Raw genomic sequence first — 20,389 nt, forward strand, 5'->3', positions numbered from 1 at the left:
AGTGAGTGTAACTAAGTCAGTTTAGTTTCTCCTTTAATTTCAGAAGCTCTTGGCTATTTCAATTTCTTTTTTGCTATTTATATATGTACATATGTTTATATATATACATATGTATATGTGTGTATATATGTACATATATATATTTAACTCCCTAGAGAATCATGATGTGATGAGATACTGGAACCACCAGTAAAGCTTTAGAAAGGAAATAAACCCTTATATTCTTTTTTTTGGTTAAATTTATTAATACCTTGACTTAAACCCTTACATTTTAAAGCTTTTAAAACTTTTTCTTTTTTTTTTAATTGAATCACTATATGGAAAGTTACAAAGCTTTCAGGCTTAAGTCTGAGTTATACAATGATCAAACATCCATCCCTTCATCAGTGCACATGTTCCACCACCAAGAACCCCAGTATACCTCCCATTCCACCCCCACACCCCACTGTGTAGCTGATAATTTTCACTTTATTTTCTCTTTACTTTGATTACATTCAATATTTCAACAAAAACTCACTATTGTTTAGAGTCCCCCCCCAAAAAAAATTAGACCTGCTGAAAAGGAAGCAGTTGATAATTTGTTTTCCATTGCTGAAAATGAAGAAATATGAGGTCGAGGCTGCGCAGCTTTGGATTTCTGTATTTTAGTAACTAAGTCCAGGGAAATTCCTGCCAGAGCCATAGATTGCATCATTGTAAGTTCATACCTCTTTTTAGTGGTCCTTATAAGATAGAGGTCACCACGCTGGGACCCCAACCCCCGAAAGGAAAAGCGGAGAGAGAAAAACCTTTCCTCTCCTGGGACAGCATGGGGCCGAGGCTTAGTTCACAGTCTAGAGACATTTCTGCAAGAAGCTGCTGGTGCCAAAGGTAGATAGATGGCCTCCGGGATCATGGTCATTCAGCAACAGAGAGGCTGCACACATGCGGCTGCTCGGGTCACATCTCGGCCGAGAGACAAAACTTTTTCTTTTAAGGCCAGAAAGATATTGCTTGCTTTGCAAAACCCCCCTCCCCAATTGCTTTTTATTAGCCATAAAGTAAAGCATCTTTCAAGCTAAATTACATTGTATTATGCTTCTAACCTGATATATAATCACAAAGCAAACTTCAGAACAAACAAATTTAAATTTTCAATTTATTGAGTAAGGGACATAAAAGATAATGGTCTTCCCCTCCCTTTCCCCCATTCCCTAAATTTATGCTTAAACTGACTTATATTTACAACACTACAGTTATGGCTTTTCTGTATTAGTGCTCTTTAAGATAGTGATTATAGATGCAACTGATTTGGGAGATCAGAAGACACAAACTTTGACTGCTCATTTCTAACTCATTTTTATCTCCTAAAGTAAATGAGCTAGAAATGAAATAATAACACTATAGAGATTAACATTTAGGTATAAATTACAGACAAAATTTTACATTTTCCATAATCTTGAGAAAATTTTCAGAATTTTTGATGTTTTTTTGTTTGTTTGTTTGGGAGCCACATCTGGCAGTGCTCAGGGCTTACTCCTGGTTCTGCACTCAGGTATCATCCTGGTGCGGCTTACGAGACCATACCAGGTACCAAGTATTAAAACCAGTCTGGCTGGGTACAGGTGGACTGTACTTTAGTACTTTAAGTGCCCTACCTGCTGTACTGTTGTTTCAGACCCAAAACTTTTAGTATTATGTAATTTAAAACCCCATTCCCAACATACCTGTCTATATCTTATAAAAATACATTTAAAAACAAAACTGGGGAAAATTCAAAATACTGGGTCACTATTACACTGAAGGTGAGTTGGTCCTATGAAGAGTCTTTAATTCCTTTATCTTTTTTCAGGATATTCTTCCACATCAGAACAGAACATCAGCTCTGGTAGAGAAAAATAAATAGATCATACTCAAAATGATTTCCCAGGATCTCAAAAAGAATTTTAATTATAATCTCCTAAAATACTGGCAAACTTTTGACATAACAGTAATATCTTAAAGTTTAAGACTTCTTGATTAAAAGTTGAACTAATGACAAATGTACAAGTTTGCATTTTAAATACTAAGATTTTAATATATTATAAATGCCATAAAATTAAAAAATACATAATGAGGCAATATATAACCTACTAGGAAATATATGTTGCCCAGAGAATCCAGAATCATTAAATAGCTAAAAGCATCATTCTATAGTAATCATGAGTACCTAAAATGAAGGAGGCAGATATAGAAGGAGGATGGGGGAACTAGTATGTAGTATGTGTCAGAGATCTAAAATATATTACTCTATTTAATCATCCTAAACCCAGTGAGTAAGATACTATCATCTTCATCTTATACTTACATTTTTAAAAACTCACATGAAAACAGAATGCTATATGATTAATACTGACCTAAAGGAAAGCAGCATTCTGGAAATATTTAGAAACTCATATATATTTTGTGATTTAAACTGAATATTTCTCATGCCAGCAGATGCACCTTCAGCTCCAATCACAGTGTAGAAGGTTGTTAGTTGACAATTCTACATTAAACTATTACTTAACATAATTAGTCAACATAATAATAAATAGAGAAAAACAATGTATTAGGAATATAATAAAATTAAAACTAAAGGCATCTTTAAAGGACAAATAGTGGAGGACTGTCCATGATTAGAAGCTTGCCAGAACTTGGGGGTGGGGAGTGTAGCTAGGACAGAAAAGGGACCACTAAGACAATGATTGTTTAGTTGGAAATAATCACTCTGGACAAGAACTGAGTGCTGAAAGAAGGTAAAGTGATATAAACGATAACCTTCTAGTACCTGTATTACAAACCACAGTGCCCCCCCAAAAAAAGTTTCTACCATAGAGAGAGGTTGGGGTGTGGAAGCAGGAGGGAAACCAGGGACAATGGTGGTGGCAAATGTACACTGGTGAAGGATTGGGTGTTGGAACATTGTATGACTAAAATCCAATCATGAACAACTTTGTAACTGGGTATCTCATGGTGAATCAATTTTAAAAAGGGGTAGGGAGAAAGTGGACTGGAATGAGCCACTACTGAACCATATAAAAACTAATGTAGTATGATATTTAAGAATAAATATAGAGTAGAGATTTCTTAAAAAAAAAATAGAGTAGAGATTTCTTAAAAAAAAATAAAAAAAGGACAAGCAGTTTGCTAATTCCTCTTCTTTGGATGTTGCAAAGAGATCTAGGATTCTAGAGATTAGTCAATTTCACTTTACACAGAACAAACCAAAGGTAGCATTACTAAATACTTCACTAGAAGGATTAAGGATCTATGACTGCAGAAGAGGCATGAATAACTCATTTGAATATGTTTCTGACAGAGACTACATCTAAGCATGATTATTTTCAAATTAAGAGACTTTGGTTAGAAGACTAAGGAAAGTATTTTATACAACACACTTGAAAGATTCTGAGAAAATAAATACCTCCAAAATATTCACAAGGGTCATAAAAGGCCCTCCCAGGGTCTGGAAGAACTCAGCTCTGCTAGACCCTCCCCCCAGCTTCCCTTGATATTTTGTTGCACCACTATATTTTCATTCTTATTGGGTTATTTTTTGTAAATATGCCTTTGTTATTGAAATATTATAAGGTATACCCATGAAAATACATATAATTATTATAAGAGATTGTTATATTCTTACACAATTTTTTAATACCTTCACTAAGATCCATGCTTGGTCTATAGGATAGGAAAAGCCAAGATAATCCAACTAGAAGTGTCACCACCAGATTCACCACAATCCATGGCTGGAGAATCTGTTCTTCAATTCCCGCTGCCCTAAAGTTGCAGAAAAACTTATCAGAAATATCTTCACTTTGGCTCATATAGCCAAATAGTATATTTTATGAACTTAAAAATAGCACTCCTCTGGGGCCGGAGCGATAGCACAGTGAGTAGGGCGTTTGCCTTGCATGCGGCCGACCCGGGTTCGATCGCCAGCATCCCATATGGTTCCCCCAAGCACTGCCAGGAGTAATTCCTGAGTGCAAAGCCCTGAGCATCGCTGGGTGTGACCCCCCCAAAAAATAGCACTCCTCATCCAAAGAAGAAACTAGAAAAACATGGCATAAAACTAAGCTCCCTACAAAATAAATATACACATGAGAATAAAGCTTAAACAGCAGTTGAACTCTGAACACATCTGCTCGTATGCTGATGTAAATTTAATGTTGCCTATTTATTTTTGCTTTGGGGTAAAACATATAAATACCATGAAGTATTTTTCCTTTCTCTCTGTTCCTTGCCCCCCCCCCCGACACTTAAAAAAAAAAAGACTGCTGCTCTGAACATGCTGAATAAGAACCTCTGCAATCACAGTCTGACTCTGCAGGCTTCCTCAAGTCTGCTTGCTGATCAGCAGAGGCGCGCTCTCCCTAGGCTGCTCTCCTTATAGCATCACCTAGCTTTCTGACTTGAATCTCCAACTACTTCCTTCCAGTACTATTCTAGGTTATTTTCCTCCCCAGCTAAGAATTGAGGGTGTGGGAATCTTCCATCGTATCATGAAATGACTTAGTATAAAGCTATAACATTTAAAATATAATGTCAAAAATCAAACATCTCATTAAACTTACAGGTATTTATAACCATAGTAATCTGTTAGGCAACAAAATTGGCTCTGTGCTAAGGAATTACTGCTGGTGGGCTTGGGAGACCATATGGGATGGTGGGGATTAAACCCAGGTCAGCTGTGTGCAAAGCAAGCACCCAGCCCACTGTACTCTTTCCAGCCCCAGAATAAGTATTTTCTAGCCATAGTTTTAGAGGAAAATTAAGTGGGGGCTTATAATATTTAATAATAAAAATAGCTGCCAATTATGCCATTGTTGCAATTATTGCCATCAACAATTGTTCATGCTTTTGGAATTCTTACCAGAGGCTACCATTAACAGAAGAAGGTGTGTAAAGGTGGATTCTGTCACTTGTCATTTGCTGACTCAGAGATAGTGTAAGAGCAGTAAAATACACTGAGAAAAAGACAAATAAAATGATGAATAATTATTTTTAACAACCCACTTTATTTTAAATTTATAGATTTAAGTAAAAATAATCTATACTTTGGGACTACAGAGATAACATAGTAGGCAGGGCATTTGCCTTACATGTGGCCAACCTGGGCTTAATCCCAAGCAATCTGCATGGTCCCCTGAGCCTGGCTAAGAGTGATCTTTGAACTCAAAGTCATAAGCCCTGAGCGCTGCTAGATGTGACCCAGAAACAAAAACAATAACAAAAATAATCCATACTTTGCAGAATTATATATATATTATCAATTCTAATAGCTGGAGAAAATTAGATTAATTTTAAGAATATAGGTACAAAAGGGGTCTCAAGATATTCAATGCATTGGCAATAAGAAATTAAATGGGGTCAGGGAAAATAGCTCAAGGGCATATACTTTGCATGTACCAGGACCCAAGTTTGAATCCTTGCATTGATCCCTGGAGTACCCCAAGCACCATTGAACCAAACAGCCTACTTGGTCAAGTACAACCAGAAATAGCCCCAGGTTCCCTGCACGGTGCCTGAGAGCCACTCCAATCCCCAGCACTAAATATATATTTTTTCATAACTTAGAAAAAAGATTACCATACTAGCAAACAGATATAAAACAGTATTTGTTATCAAAGTGCTACATCAGCTGAATGTATATAGTGCCAAGTAAGAAATTAAAAAACATTGAAAGTAGCAAAGAACAAATTAAGCTTTTAGATCAAAGTCTACTGGGGGGTGGGGGGAAGTCTATAAAAACTAGCTTCTCCAACCAGTGCTGGTGTGGATGTGGGGAAAAAGGGACGCTCCTTCACTGTTGGTGGGAATGCCAACTGGTCCAGCCTTTCTGGAAAACAATATGGACAGTCCTTCAAAAACTAGAAATTGAGCTTCCATATGACCCCGCAATTCCACTTCTGGGAATATATCCCGAGGATGCAAAAGAGCACAGTAGAAATGACATCTGTACCTATATATTCATTGCAGCACTGTTCACAATAGCCAAAATATGGAAACAACCCGTACCCTAAAACAGATGACTTGTTAAAGAAACTTTGGTACATCTACACAATGGAACACTATGCAGCTGTTAGGAGAGATGAAGTCATGAAATCTACTTATAAATGGAAAGACATAGAGAGTATCATGCTAAGTGAAATGAGTCAGAAAGAGAGGGACAGACATAGAAGGACTATATTCACTTGTGGAGTATAGAATAGAATCACATGAAGCTGACACCCAAGGACAGTAGATATAAGGGCCAGGAAGATTGCCCCATAGCTGGAAGACTGCTTCAGGAGCGGAGGGGAGAAGGCAGATGGAATAGAGATGGGATCACTAAGAAAATGATGGCTGGAGGAACCAGCTGGAATGGGAGAGGCATGCCGAAAGTAGATAATGGACCAAACATAATGACTTCTCAGTGTCTGTGCTGCAAGCTATAATGCCCAAAAATATAGAGAGAGTATGGGGAATATTGTCTGCCATGGAGGCAGGGGGAGGATGGGAAAGAGGGGGTATACTCGGGATACTGGTGGTGGGGAATGTGCACTGGTGGAGGGATGGGTGTTTAATCATTGTGAGATTGTAACCCAAACATGAAAGCTTGTAACTATCTCACGGTGATTCAATAAAAATTAATTTAAAAAAAAAACTAGCTTCTCCAGACGACTGGTTAAAAAAACTTTGGTACATCTACACAATGGAATACTATGCAGCTGTAAGGAGAGATGAAGTCATGAAATTTGTTTATAAGTGGATAGATATGGAGAGTGAAATGAGTCAGAATGAGGGGGACAGATATAGAAGGACTGCACTCATTTGTGGAGTATAAAATAACGTAACAGGAGACTGGCAGCCAAGGACAGTAGACACAAGGGACAGGAAGATTGTTCCATAGCTGGAAGCCTGCCCTCATGAGTTGGGGGTGGAGGGGAGAAGGCAGCTGGAATAGAGAAGAGAGAAGGGATCACTAAGAAAATGATGATTGGAGGAATCTGCACTGCAAACCGTGAAGTCCAAAAGTAGAGAGAGAGTATGAGGAATATTGTCTGCCATGCAGGCAGGGGGAGGGTGGGAATGTGGGGGTATACTGGGGATATTGGTGGTGGGGAATGTGCACTAGTGGAGGAATGGGTGTTTGATCATTGTGTGATTGTAACTCAAACATGAAAGTTTGCAACTATATCTCATGATGATTCAATAAAAAAAAATAACAAATTAACTTCTCAGCTTTTTAGTTTTTAGTTGCTGCTGTTGTTATTTTTGATGGGAGGAATGTATCCCACTGTGCGCAGTCTATACTCAGGGATAAGTCTTGGTAGGCTTCAGGGGACCTTACATGGTATTGGGATCAAAATTGGGTCAGACGTGCACGGCAAGCACCCTGCCCACTATACTATCTCTCAAGTCCTGCTTCTTAAGTTTTTTAAATTACAAATTCCACTAAACATTTCTAAGATATGTTTTGAGTGTAAATTTTATATAATTAATTTATGTAACTTAATACAACATATAATTAATAAGTTTTATATAATTAATAAAATTGTGCCTTTGCTAGTTAAAAATAACAGTGTAACTCAAATATCACAGTTATCCATTTAAATTACTCACAGAAAGATGCTAAAGCTGTTGGATCAAGTGCAAAAAAATTTCGGATCGCTACAGATGTTTTAGCAAAGTCAACCCTAGAAAATACAAAAAAGTCTCGTCACAGTACATTTGTAAATTTCTTTCCACACTGTCCTCTTAACTACTAGCTCTTCTTTGCTTCTTTTTCAAATGCTACCAAATTTCTTATCCATTACTATACTTTAAATAGGTACAGTTAATTAACACATATTAAATAATTTGTTTATAATGGCTATATAAAACATTTAACTGAAATCTATATTGTTTTTCTTATTTTCCTTTTCTATCTTGGGTAAGCAACACTATAGAAGTTGAGGGTATAAACTAACACCCTTATATGTGTATGGGACTCTCCACACTCACCACCAAAATTTCAGTGCTAGACCACTACAAAAAGGCTCTGTTTATTCACCATCCCTCCCATATTTCCCTGTATAGTTCTCACCATAGTTCCCACCATAGTTCCCACCAGTTCTCATCAAGTCTTAGGGTAAGTTTTTTTTTTTTCACCAGTTCATTCATTTTAGACATTTACATTCCACATATAATTCAAAACATCAGTAATTGTAAAGGGCTATTCTGTCAACAAACCTTTAGAGTTGAAACATTTGAAGAAACACTTAATGTGCAAACTTTTATTAGATTCTATCTCTTTATTTTAGCATAGAGTTAAACAAAAAGTTGTTTCTTCTTTTAAAAAATTTTTATTTTGCACTGTGACTTATGTGTGTCCCTAATGTTTTAGGGATACAATGCACTAAACCTGCCCCCAAAGTGCCAAAAGAGTTGTTTTAAGGGCTGGATTACGCTCTCCAAAAAATACACTGCGCTCTGAACCCTGGTGCCTGTGAATGTGACTTTATGTGGAAATAGGATCTTTGGGGAAGAATCAAGATAAGGACATCAGAATAGACACTAATCCAATATGAATTATGTCTTTCATAGAGACAAAAGAGACACACAAGAATTCTCAATGTGACAACAGAGGTGAAGTTAAAGCAATGAGTGATGTGTCTACAAATCAAGAAACACCAAGGATTGCCAGTAGCCTCTGGAAGCCAAGTGAACTATATAACTCTTCCTCAGAGTCTTCAAAACAATCAGCCTTGCAGGTGCCTGGATTTCAGACTTCTAAGCATCTAATACTGGGAGAGTAAATATGTCTGTTATTTAAAGCCACACAATTATTAAAGATGCCCTAGGAAGCTAACATACCCAAAGTTTCATCTATACCTGGTTCATATGATCTGAAGATAATATTTGGGACTTCAATGATTGGACAAAATAGTGGACTTAGAATTATTACTGCAATGACATAAGACTTTGGAGGAATTTTTGGTTCACAGTAGTGCCATCCTCCTCACAAAAAAAAAAAAAAAAACAGAAACAAGCCACCTTTTTCAAAATCCAAAAATAATACTACAAAGTCTCTCCTTAGTCATGGTTTCACTTTCTATGGTTTCAGTAACCCATAATTTATATTTTTGACCAATTAAAAATAATATACACAGTAAGATATTTTGAGACATATTATATTTATAAAACTTTTATGAATGCATTATATCTTTATTATCAGTTGTTTAGCTCTGATTTTTGTCTATTTTATAAATTAAATTTCATCATAAATATGTATGTACTTTATAGGGAAAAACATAGTATGCATATAGTTTCTGTTATACTTAGAAATATACTCTCTGCTATTTCAGACATCAACTAAGACCTTAGGATATATACCCCATAAATGAGAGAGGTGAATATCTGTAATTCTATTTTGGAAACTGTCAAAGTTAGTGACTTATTTTATTCACTATTTTCTCCTGAATAGAAATTAGAGACATCTGCAGTCAGAATAATCTTACCTGTCAAAAGCTGAAATTGTACTTAGAGCCAAAAGCAAGTAGAGAATACTCTGGAATGGATATGCTAAGGTCTTGTATTGTTGCAGAAGATTTGAAAGATTAGAAAGCTGATTTCCTGCTAGAACATATATCACAACAATATTCCAAACAGCACAGCCAGCCAAGAAGCCATGAGAAAAGAGACCAATCATCCTGAATGGGAAAGGATTTAATTATTACACAAGAAATACTAATGTATAAAGCGAAAATATTCTTTAAATCTCTTTACATAAAAGAATAAAATTTAACATTTTATACAAAGTAAAAATAAGCTGTTCCTTTTCACTACACTGACAGGAGGATCATTTAAAATATATACCTACCTACCATGGTTAGAGTGTCAATTTTGTTAACAGTATTGAATAAGTGACACTTTTTCAAAATATATAGAACACTTGTTTTAAGCCCAACAAAAGCACTACCTGAAAGCCCGGTGCACGGACAGGGCAACGTCTCTAGTGGTCCAGGAAGGCTTCATGTCCATTAACACATCTAGGTTTTCTGTGGTTTTTATCAACTCGGAACGGTCAGCAGCCTGGAAACGTCCTAATAAAAAATGACAACTAACTAACAATGATCAAGAGAAAACTTAGACAATCTGTTTAATTATTCCACATTTTAAAACCCTCAGGTTGAGATTGAATTTCTCCTATTTCTCATTTGAAAGTTCTGAGTCAGTCCTATTTCAGTAGGCTCCTTTCCTTTTCTTTTTTTTTTTTTTGGTTTGTGTACTTTAAAAAAATTTTTTATTTTTAAATTTTATTTTTATAAGGTTGTTCACATTAATTGATTACATTCAATATATCAACACCAATCCCACCACCATTACACCTTCCACCACCATTATTTTGAATTTTCCCACCACCTTTCAAGCCTGCCTGTCACAAGCAGATTCTAGATAATTTATTTTCTATTGCTTATTATGAATATCATGAGAGATCACAAGGCCGCAAAAGCAGCAACACATTCCTGCACTTCTAAATATGTAAATGATTGGGGTCCAAAGACATCTTTGCAGGGAGCTAATCCATTTTGAGATTCATTTGTGAGTCTCTCAAACAAGACCGGTGGAGACCTTAAATATGGCCTGAAGATAATTTATGGGTATGACAGCCAGGACCTTAAAGAGGTGGGGAGACGAAAGAGATGACCCGTCTCCGCCACCATGTGGCCTGGTGTCTTCAAAAGTAGGCTCCTTTCTTTTGGTTCTTTAAACATGGTGTCTTTTCTATTTTCAAGAAAAATAAGCAGACACTACTCAGAAGAAGACAAACAAATGGCCATTAAGCATGCAAAAAAATGTTTATCGTCACTTATTATCAGACAGTGGCTGGAGGGACAGCACAGTGGTAGGATGTTCACCTTGCACACAGCAGACCCAGGTTCAATTCCTCCACCTCTCTGAGAGCCCGGCAAGCTACTGAGAGTATCGAGCCCGCACAGCAGAGCCTGGCAAGTTACCCATGGAGTATTTGATATGCCAAAAGCAGCAACAATAGCTTTTTTTTCTGCTGCTGCACGAGCATGATCCCAGAGGCTAACTGAACTACTTTGGACATGAGCAGCTCACAGGAATGCCTCTAGACTGTGAACTGAGCCACTGCCCCATGCGGCTCCAGAGGGATAGGATTTCTCTCTCTCAACCCTTCCTTTCTAGGCACAGCATGGCGATCACTGCTTTTTGAGCACAAAATGGAGGTACCAGTCCAGCTGCTGTGGGACGCGAGGGAGATCCCAGGGGGGGTGGCGGGGGTACCGGCTCCGCCCTCCGCCAATACATGTGTGGCCTTTCTGCTGCTGCACGAGCATGATCCCGGAGGCCAACTGAACTACTTTGGACATGAGCAGCTCAAAGGAATGCCTCTAGACTGTGAACTGAGCCACTGCCCCATGCGGTGCCCTATCCAGGGGGATAGGGTTCCTCTCTCCAGGCTTTTCCATCTATGAGCACCACAAAAGGGAAGTAAAACCTTGCAGTGGTGCAATTTCTGGCAGAATTTTCCCTGGACTTTATACAGAAATCCAAAACCACGCGGCCGCACGACCTAGTATCTCTTAATTGTCAGCAATGTGAAACGGTTCCTTTTTAGCAGGTCTGACTTTGGGGGGGAAACACCAAACAATAATAGTGAGGTTTTTTTGAAATATTGAAGGTAATAAAATAGAAGCCATTTCTCTAGACTGTGAACTAAGCCATAGCCCCACGCTGGCCAAGGAGAGGAAATAGCCTTGTTTCTCGGTTCCTTTCCCTTTTCAGGCAGAAACGCAGCGTGGCGTCCGCCATATTATGAGGTCTATTAAGCAGGTACGAACTTGGTGGCATAGGAAGGAGAAAAAAACAAACAAACTATGTACTTGGAACAGTGGGAAGCTTTCCAAGTCTCAGGCCGGGGCCGTTACCAGTGCATGCTCCGCCGAGATTCGACCCGGGTGGCCACACTTTTTGTGCAGCCGCTTTGCTGCTGATCGACCAGGATCTGGAGGCCAACTAGACTACTTTTGGTTCCAGAAACTGCTTGCAGCCATGTCTCTAGACTAAGTCATAGCCCCACGCCAGCCGAGGATGGGAAATATCCTTCTTTCTCGTTTTTTTTTTTCCCCTTTGTCAGGCGGCGTGGTGTCAGCCATATTATGAGGACTATTAAGCAGGCATGGACTCGGTGGCGTAGGAAGGAGAAAAAAAAAGTTATGTACTTGGAACAGTGGGACTTCATATCTCTTCATTCTCAGCAATGGAAAACTAATTATCAAATGCTTCCTTGGCAGTAGGGCTGTCTTTCCTGGGGGTAAACTCCAACAACAATAGTGAGTTTTGTGTTGAAATATGGAATGTAATCAAGGTAAAGAGAAAATGAAGTGAAATTTATCAGTTATGCAGGCGGGGGTGGGGAGACAGGGGGGTGGGAGGTATACTAGTGTCTTTGGTGGTGGAATATGGGCACTGGTGAAAGGATAGGTGTTTGAGTATTGTGTAACTGAGAAATAAGCCTGAGAACTTTGTAACTTTCCACATTGTGATTCAATAAAATAAATTAAAAAATAAAACAGTAACAATATGTCTCACAATGGAGACGTTACTGGTGCCCACTTGAGCAAATCGATGAGCAACGGGATAACAGTGACAGTGACAGTGATTATAAGACAAACTCAAATGGAGATGACAGTGAGATATCACATTATACCACTGAGAATGGCACATATAAGACAACTGTTTTGTTTCTTTATATTCTACATATGAGTGAGATCATCTGGTATCTGTTTTCCTCCTTTAAGTGTTTTTCACTTGACATGACTCCTTCCAGATCCACCTATATTGCATTATCCTATGTGGACGATGATTACTACTTGTGGAATCATCTGCAAATATAAAAATTTCTTTTTTTTTTCATATAGCTGAGTGGTATTCCATTTTGTAACTACATCCCTTTGTCTTTCACCACTTATCTACTGTTGAGCACTTGAGTGATGTTCATACCTTGGCTACACTGAATAAGGCTGCAAAGTATATATGTCTTTTTGAATTAGTGCTTTTGTGTTCTTTGGTTAGATACCAAAAAGTGGAATTGCTGAATCATATGGTAACTTTGTTTTTAAAATGTTTTAAGAAAACTACATGCTGCTTTCCATAAAGATTGAACCAATTTGTATTTGCACCAGCACTGGATGACAGTTCTTCAGGACTAATCTTTGTTTCAGATAAGGTCTGTTGGCAGCATTTTCACTGTATATACAAGTGAGTAGTATATGCTCCTTATACTACTATCATAGGTTTCCTTAAATGCTGCTTATGCATGCTATACAATATCAGATTTCCAAAATAAAATATCTCTATACTGTGTATTTCTTATACAATAGAGTAATAACTTCTTGTATTTTTCTCTCACTAGGAAATTTATTAAATTTTTTTAGTGCCAAGGACCACATAAAACCTAGAACCCATATATGCAATACAAGTGCTCAGTCAATTATTGAATTTATATCAGTATCTGCTCCACCAACATTACTACAAAGAGTAGAAAACTGATAAGTATAACAAAGGATACAAATAAAGTATAAATAAGGATATGGGTAATGTGGTAGAGATTTTTTAATTACATATAATTCTATAGCCCAGAAAAAAAACAGCATGAATAATTTGACATGTTTCCTTCTAGCCTTATGTTCTATACATTTTTCTATAGTTAAGATCAAATTACATGCATGTATATTGAGTTTTCATTAAAACTTTCCATAAAATAAAAAATTATTCCTAAATACTATTTTAATGATGCAAAACAGTAAATAGCATGGATAAACCATAACTGACAGAAACATTCTCCTCCAGTCTAACATTTAGATTGTTTCCAGTGTTTTTATTCTCATGAATGATAGTAATAATTAACTTTGTGTATAAATTTTTTTACCCGTGGTTCTGCTTATTTCCTTAATTCAGATTTCACTGTATCACTGTCACTGTCATCCCATTGTTTGCTGACTTACTCGAGCAGGCACCAGTAACGTCTCAATTACACTCAGCCCTGAGATTTTAGCAGCCTCTCCTACTGTCTTTCGTAACGATTGGAGGCTCTTTCAAGGTCAGGGGAATGAGACCTATCATTAATGTTTTTTGAAAATTCAGATTTGCAAAAGTGTAATTCCTAAGTCAAAGAATATTCTTGTATAATTCTTGAAGAGCTCAAATTCCAAAATAAAGAAGCACTTACGGCTTTTTTCCACAAACACTTTGTCTACAGGTTGGCTAATGCCAGTAGGTGCAGTGAACACAGACTGTTGCTCTAGATTACTTTGCCCATCAGTAATTATGTCTTCATCTTCTACTCCTAGCTCATTGGCATATTGCAGTTCTGCTGGCCGTGTTTTCCTGTAAATAGAGAAAATACATGAAAAATAAATACTGAATTTTTATGGACCCACATGGGACATAACTAAAAGTATAATGAAGACTGAAATGAGTCAAGAAATTTAGTTTTTATACAAATGAATGTTATTAATAGCTATGTAAATAGAGAATCAGCTATATTTCTATAAATCTCAGTTTTCCCATCTGGAAAATGAAGTAACTAAACTAGATTTGTAAGGTCTTTTCTGGAATCAAAACTGTAGAATTCTTTATAGATTTATATATATATACATGTCATCATTTGTAGGGTCATTTTCAAATAAAAACAATAGTGGTATATAACTTTTAGTATACTCCTTTATACTATGTGGCACAGTCTAATGTTATTTATTTTAACCTGACATATGACAAATTGACATATTTTAATTTACTGGTGAAATAATCAAACTTTGAATTTTGTTAATAAGAGAAAAGATACCACAATATCCTATTTCATTAATACTACCTTTTAAATTTTAATTATAGTCTTATGCTTATTACAGAGAAGTAAAAGTTTTAAAAAAGATTTTTTTTTTTAGTAAAGTCAGTATTTTAATTTTCTTTTTTTATTCTCTTTCGAGATTTATTTTTGAGTCTCTGGATCATGGCTGGTTAATGAGCTTATTTGGCACCAGAGGCAGATTGTGGGCACAACTGCCGGGCTCCCGGAAGAACAGGGAGATGGGGTAAGGTCACCCAATCCCAACTCTGTGAGGGCCTGGAGATTTCAATAACAAAACCTGCATACCTGAGTTTTTCAACAGATTCATTCATAGATGAGGCTCCATTGTGAGCCTGTGGAGATCGGCGTGAGCATGGCGCTATGATTGGGTTCTGGTGGTTTATGGCTTTCAGTTTTTGGCTAAGCAGGTTGTGGGTTCACCCATCCCCCTTCAGGGTGCCCTGATGAGACTCAGCCTAGTATAGGGTCTTGAGGCATCTCTCAGCATTTTAATTTTCTCAGGGGTTTATTATCTTCAAATTTATCATTAGATTGCCTGCCTTAATTGATATTTATAGTACTTTTTATTGTAGAGATATAGGATCACAAATAACTACTAAGTGTTCATGAGAAGCAACTAATCAGGAGCTCCAAATTGAGCATCAGTGAATCCCTGTAGAATATAGACTAAGTAACAACTTACTTTGTCTTTCTTCTAGGTTTCTGAATGACTGTCTCCTCAGCCAGAGAGGGTGGCTCCACCTCAACACCATTTTCATTCCGTAATGGAGATGGACTAGAGGTCTTCTTCTGGGTTAAGGAAGTCTCAGAGTCTAAAAACAAATTTCAGATTCCATTTTCAACTTACTATAAATATAGAAAGAAAAACAATGAACATTATTTATTTTTAAATAATTTTAACTGGATTCGGCATTTTTTTCTGCGGGGATTGGGGACCCACACTTGGCAGTGCTCAGAGTACCACATGGGATGCAGAGGATTGAACCTAGGTATGCCACATGCCAAGGAGAAGACCTACCCGCTGTACTACTAACACTCCAGCCCCAGAATTGGGTTAAATATTTTACCATTATATAAAGTTTTTATGTAACAAAATTTAAATGTAACAAATGTTACATTTCTAAAGTCTACAGAATAAATTCTGAAACAGTGATGCCAAACAGAAGGGGGGGGTGGAGTTAAGCAATCCAAAAACCAGAATTTATTGGAGATCCCTCAAGAATACTTCTAGGTATAGTGATTTACTCCAAGGGTTCATTACACTCAGAAGTCATTCCACTGACAGTTATGGTTTATTATAGTAAACAGGTATAAAGTCAGCAAAAGGAAAAGCTCATGCAGCAAAATTCCACAAGAAAAAAAAGTACTGGCTTATGAGAGCCACAGAATGCTCAACTCTTCAACAAGTTTTAACAACACATGTGACATCATCTCTACTAGGAAAACCAATAGAGACAGCATCCCAGGATTTTAATGAGGGCTTACCACATAGGCATCATGTGCCTGATATATGCCAAAACTCCAGATCCCTCCCTGCCTCCAAAAAAAGCAAGTTTGCAGCATAAATCATATAAATAACATTGTGTGCAGAGTTCCAGCAGCATAGAAAACTTTACCAGTCAAGTTCCCAGATACCAGTCACGAGACATTCAGCCTTTCCAAGGGTAGCAATTTGGGGTTTGTCTACTATCTTTACTCTTACTCTTTTCTGCATACAGCATATTAAGCTTAAGCAAGTTAACAGTCTTCTACTCTGCTAGCTATTCCTCCTTTTAGGAAATTAACACAACATATTTTTTTAATAGAAATCTTTGACACACTATTTGTGTTTTTTTTTTCTTTTTGGATCACACCCGGCGATGCACAGGGGTTACTCCTGGCTCTGCACTCAGGAATTATCCCTGGCGGTGCTCAGGGGACCATATGGGATGCTGGGAATCGAACCCAGGTCGGCCACGTGCAAGGCAAACGCCCTACCCGCTGGGCTATTGCTCCAGCCCCACTATTTGTGTTTTTAAGTCAACTCATTAGTAATGGTTTCCAAGCTACTATTTTACTTTAACAATCCAGTTACTGGCTACCTGATTTATATTAAATGGATCAAACATTTATTTATACGGTAAATATCACACCATATCTAGTTATTACCAATTTCTATACTTACAAATAACGTTATAATCTGCATCCTTTACTATAACTATTGGGGTTACTTCTATTACTAGTCACTTGAATACATATACCAATTTACATTCCTATCAAAATATAAATGAACAATTTCTCAAAAAATAATTTTACAACCAACACTTTCTTCCTGATAATTTTAAGAAAGTGTCAGTGAATGTTAGCTACTGCTTCACTATAGTACTAGTATAGAATCTATCCTTTCCCCTAAGAAGATATTATATGAGTGAAGAAAATGATAACACATGTTTTCAAACACAGCCTGAAAACCACAACTGTTAAAACAACCTAGGTTGTTTCTTGGTTTCTTATACCGAAAGATAACTTGGTTTTCTTTGGTCTTCTTTGAACAGAAGCTTCTGGATGCTCTATGGTTTCTTTAGTTGGTGGTTCACTGCCCTCAGCTGGCTTACCAACAGCAGTCTGAGCAAGACCTTCCAAAGAAGCATTGCCTACAGAAAAACGGTGGGGGAAAGATGGGGTAACTTGAAAAGAGATAACCAAATCTTAAAGAGTCTCACAAAGAGGAACCAAGTGGCAAAACACCTAATCTAACAGAACTGATTGTGTGCCCAAATCTTAATTTCCTTAATCTTCACTTTAACTGTGGGATTTAGATGGAGAAAATAAGTAAATGAAGGAACAAATACAACAGAGGAAGAAAAATACTGGGGGTGGTGAAAGAAAGAACAGATAAAGAAGGTGCAAGAGGATAAACTGATTCAAAATTTCTGAAAATGTAAAAATACAGCAGAAAGTGTCACCATATAGAATCTCTCCATTGTCTCATACCTTAAGAATAGTCTGTCTTTATATAACTGTATCCTCCATTAATAAATGAGTACATGATAGAGTCATGGGTATAGTAATTAATGGATAATTTATAAAACTCTTCACTTAAGTAATTTATTTCAGTCTATAAATCTTTAAACAGATTTGATGTATTTGGCAGATTTATATTTCAACTGACTTCACTCTTTTAACTATTTCACAAAAGAAATATAAATAGAGCCAGAGAGATAGTATGTGGGATGAGGTAATTGCCTTGCATGTAGACAACTGTGCTTTGATCCCCACATACAGTCCCCCTAAAAACTACCAGGAGTGATCCATGAGCCCAGAGCCAGGAATAAGCCCTGAGAATCTGACTATGTCGTACTAGGGATAAAATCCAGGGCTCTTGTGTACAAAACATGAGCTTCAGCCCTTCAGCAATATTCCTGTTTCCCTAAAAAAATTTAAAACATAACAATAAATATTTACTTTAAAGCACTTTTATTTATAACAGTCTTTTTCGTAACAAAACATAATTTAAAAATGAAAATACACTGCTTTTCTTACTGGAAACAAATATAAAATCTAAAAGTTTTCCTTCTTTACTTTGAATACCTCTCAATAACACAGAAAGAAGACAATAATTTATGAAAGCAGACTTTCTCTTTTATAAGCAACATAAAAATTAGATGAACATAAATATATTAAAAACATCTGGAATTTAATTATTAACATTTAACAATTTTAATAAAAATCTAGCAAAATACCTCCTATTTTTTAGCAGTACCATATTTCTTTCTCCTTCTTCTCTCTCTGTCTCTGTCTCTCTCTCTGTCTTTCTCCACATACACACACACACACACACACACACACACACACACACACACACACATACACCACCACCACCACCAAAAAGGAAACTATGGTAATAACTGTTAGAACTGCCTAAAACTGCTTCTCTGCTCTATATGAGCATGTTCGTAATCTGGAATTTTACTTTATTTTACTTTATCTTAGTGCCAGTTATCAAATCCAGTTCTCCTGCATTTGCTTTGTTTATCCACATCCCTGGACCTTAGACTGACATTTCAGTATCTTTATGAATCTGAGTCTCTGTGATTCTTGTTTCTTTTCATTTTGTATCTTTATATCTCTCACTAAATTTACTTTCATCTCCATTTCTTCCCTTTGCCTCACACACCGTCTCTTCCTCCATTTTTTTTTTTTTTTAACAATGGTAAGCCAGTATAAGTTTCTGGCTAGTTGTAAGAGCATGTACTTAACATTCAGCGGGTGTTTCAGGTTCAATCCCACTGCTGTCCAGCAGTGTGAACAGAACTTACTAGAATGGAAGACAGTGAGAAGTACAGAGCAATTTGGAGGCTAACCTGATACCTTAAGAAGAAAGGAACTAAAATGACTATAGCTGTGACCATGGAAACGAATAGGGAAGAGAGACATAAAAGACAAAGCAAGTAGAGGTTACTTTGAAATTTCACACCTTAGATTTATATATGAGTAAAATTTACAAGTTATTGAAAGTGACAATGAATTCTAGACACAATAAATTTAATTAACACAGTAAGCAGTAGGAGTGAAAACTATGACAAGAAAGATATCCGGAGAACATGCTCATTATTGAAGCTTTAATAATACACATATGGCCCTGCATTGAGACACACACTCTAATGCAGATTCTCTGACTAAATTGAGGAATCCAAGAAAGTGGCTGTCTAAATCCAGAATCTTGTTCAATAATCTGGAACCAATAATAACTTAAGACAGTGTATATTGCTGAAGGAAAAAAGGCCTCAAATGGTCAAGGACAATGTGGAAATAACAGCAGATGTAACACAGCCTTTTATTCCATGACTGTTTCTAGACAGTCCTCAGGCTGTCTCTTTACCGCCTTGATACTCACTACCACATAGAATCCCACTGCCTAAACTTTGATTCTGTCCTCTACAAAGCAGTGACTTCAGAACTCTGGGTCTTACCTTCCCCTGACTTGTGATGGGTAGCAAGTCAGAGGTCCTATAAAAATTTGTGATACAGGGGCTGGAGAGATAAGATAGTGGACTGGGTGCTTGCCTTGCATACAGCTGACCTAGGTTTGATCCCCAGCACCCCATATGGTCCCCTGAGCACTTCCAGAAGTGATTTCTGGGGAAAGAACCAATAGAAACCCCTGGGCACCATCAGGCGTGGACTCCCAACCAAAAAATATCTTTTGTGATACAGGGCCAAAGTGATAGTCTAGCAAGCAGCGTGCTTGCCTTGCATGTGACTGACCCCAATTTGGTCTCTGGCACCACATAGGGTCCCCTGAACCACATCAGGAGTGATCCCTGAATGCAAAGTCAGGTGTAAGCCCTGAGCACCACCAAATGTGGCCCCAAAACAAAACAAAACTCTGTGATATAACACAACTTACCTTGTATGGTTTTTGTTCTGGGTTTCTTTTTCTTGGGTCGACTAAGTGGAGTATCACCTATAAACAAAAAAATAAAATAAAAGAGAAAAGGCTGCCTAAAAGTGAATGCAGAAAAGAACCTAAAATGAACTTCC

General features: G+C 37.1%; 1 protein-coding gene across 1 annotated transcript in view; it reads right to left on the minus strand.

Annotated features, from left to right (window-relative positions):
- TMEM237 (transmembrane protein 237) overlaps window positions 1-20,389 on the minus strand; it is a 25,705-nt gene continuing 5,316 nt past the window's right edge. Inside the window, 11 exon segments of the mRNA XM_055122932.1 lie at window positions 1-1,825; window positions 1,827-1,864; window positions 3,659-3,780; window positions 4,877-4,970; window positions 7,609-7,682; window positions 9,486-9,677; window positions 9,947-10,070; window positions 14,228-14,385; window positions 15,549-15,678; window positions 17,362-17,499; window positions 20,256-20,312. Of these exon segments, the coding sequence (XP_054978907.1) occupies window positions 1,796-1,825; window positions 1,827-1,864; window positions 3,659-3,780; window positions 4,877-4,970; window positions 7,609-7,682; window positions 9,486-9,677; window positions 9,947-10,070; window positions 14,228-14,385; window positions 15,549-15,678; window positions 17,362-17,499; window positions 20,256-20,312 (1,157 nt within the window). The 3' untranslated portion in view covers window positions 1-1,795.

Source organism: Sorex araneus, chromosome X (assembly GCF_027595985.1).
Source record: "Sorex araneus isolate mSorAra2 chromosome X, mSorAra2.pri, whole genome shotgun sequence".
Taxonomy (NCBI): domain Eukaryota; kingdom Metazoa; phylum Chordata; class Mammalia; order Eulipotyphla; family Soricidae; genus Sorex; species Sorex araneus.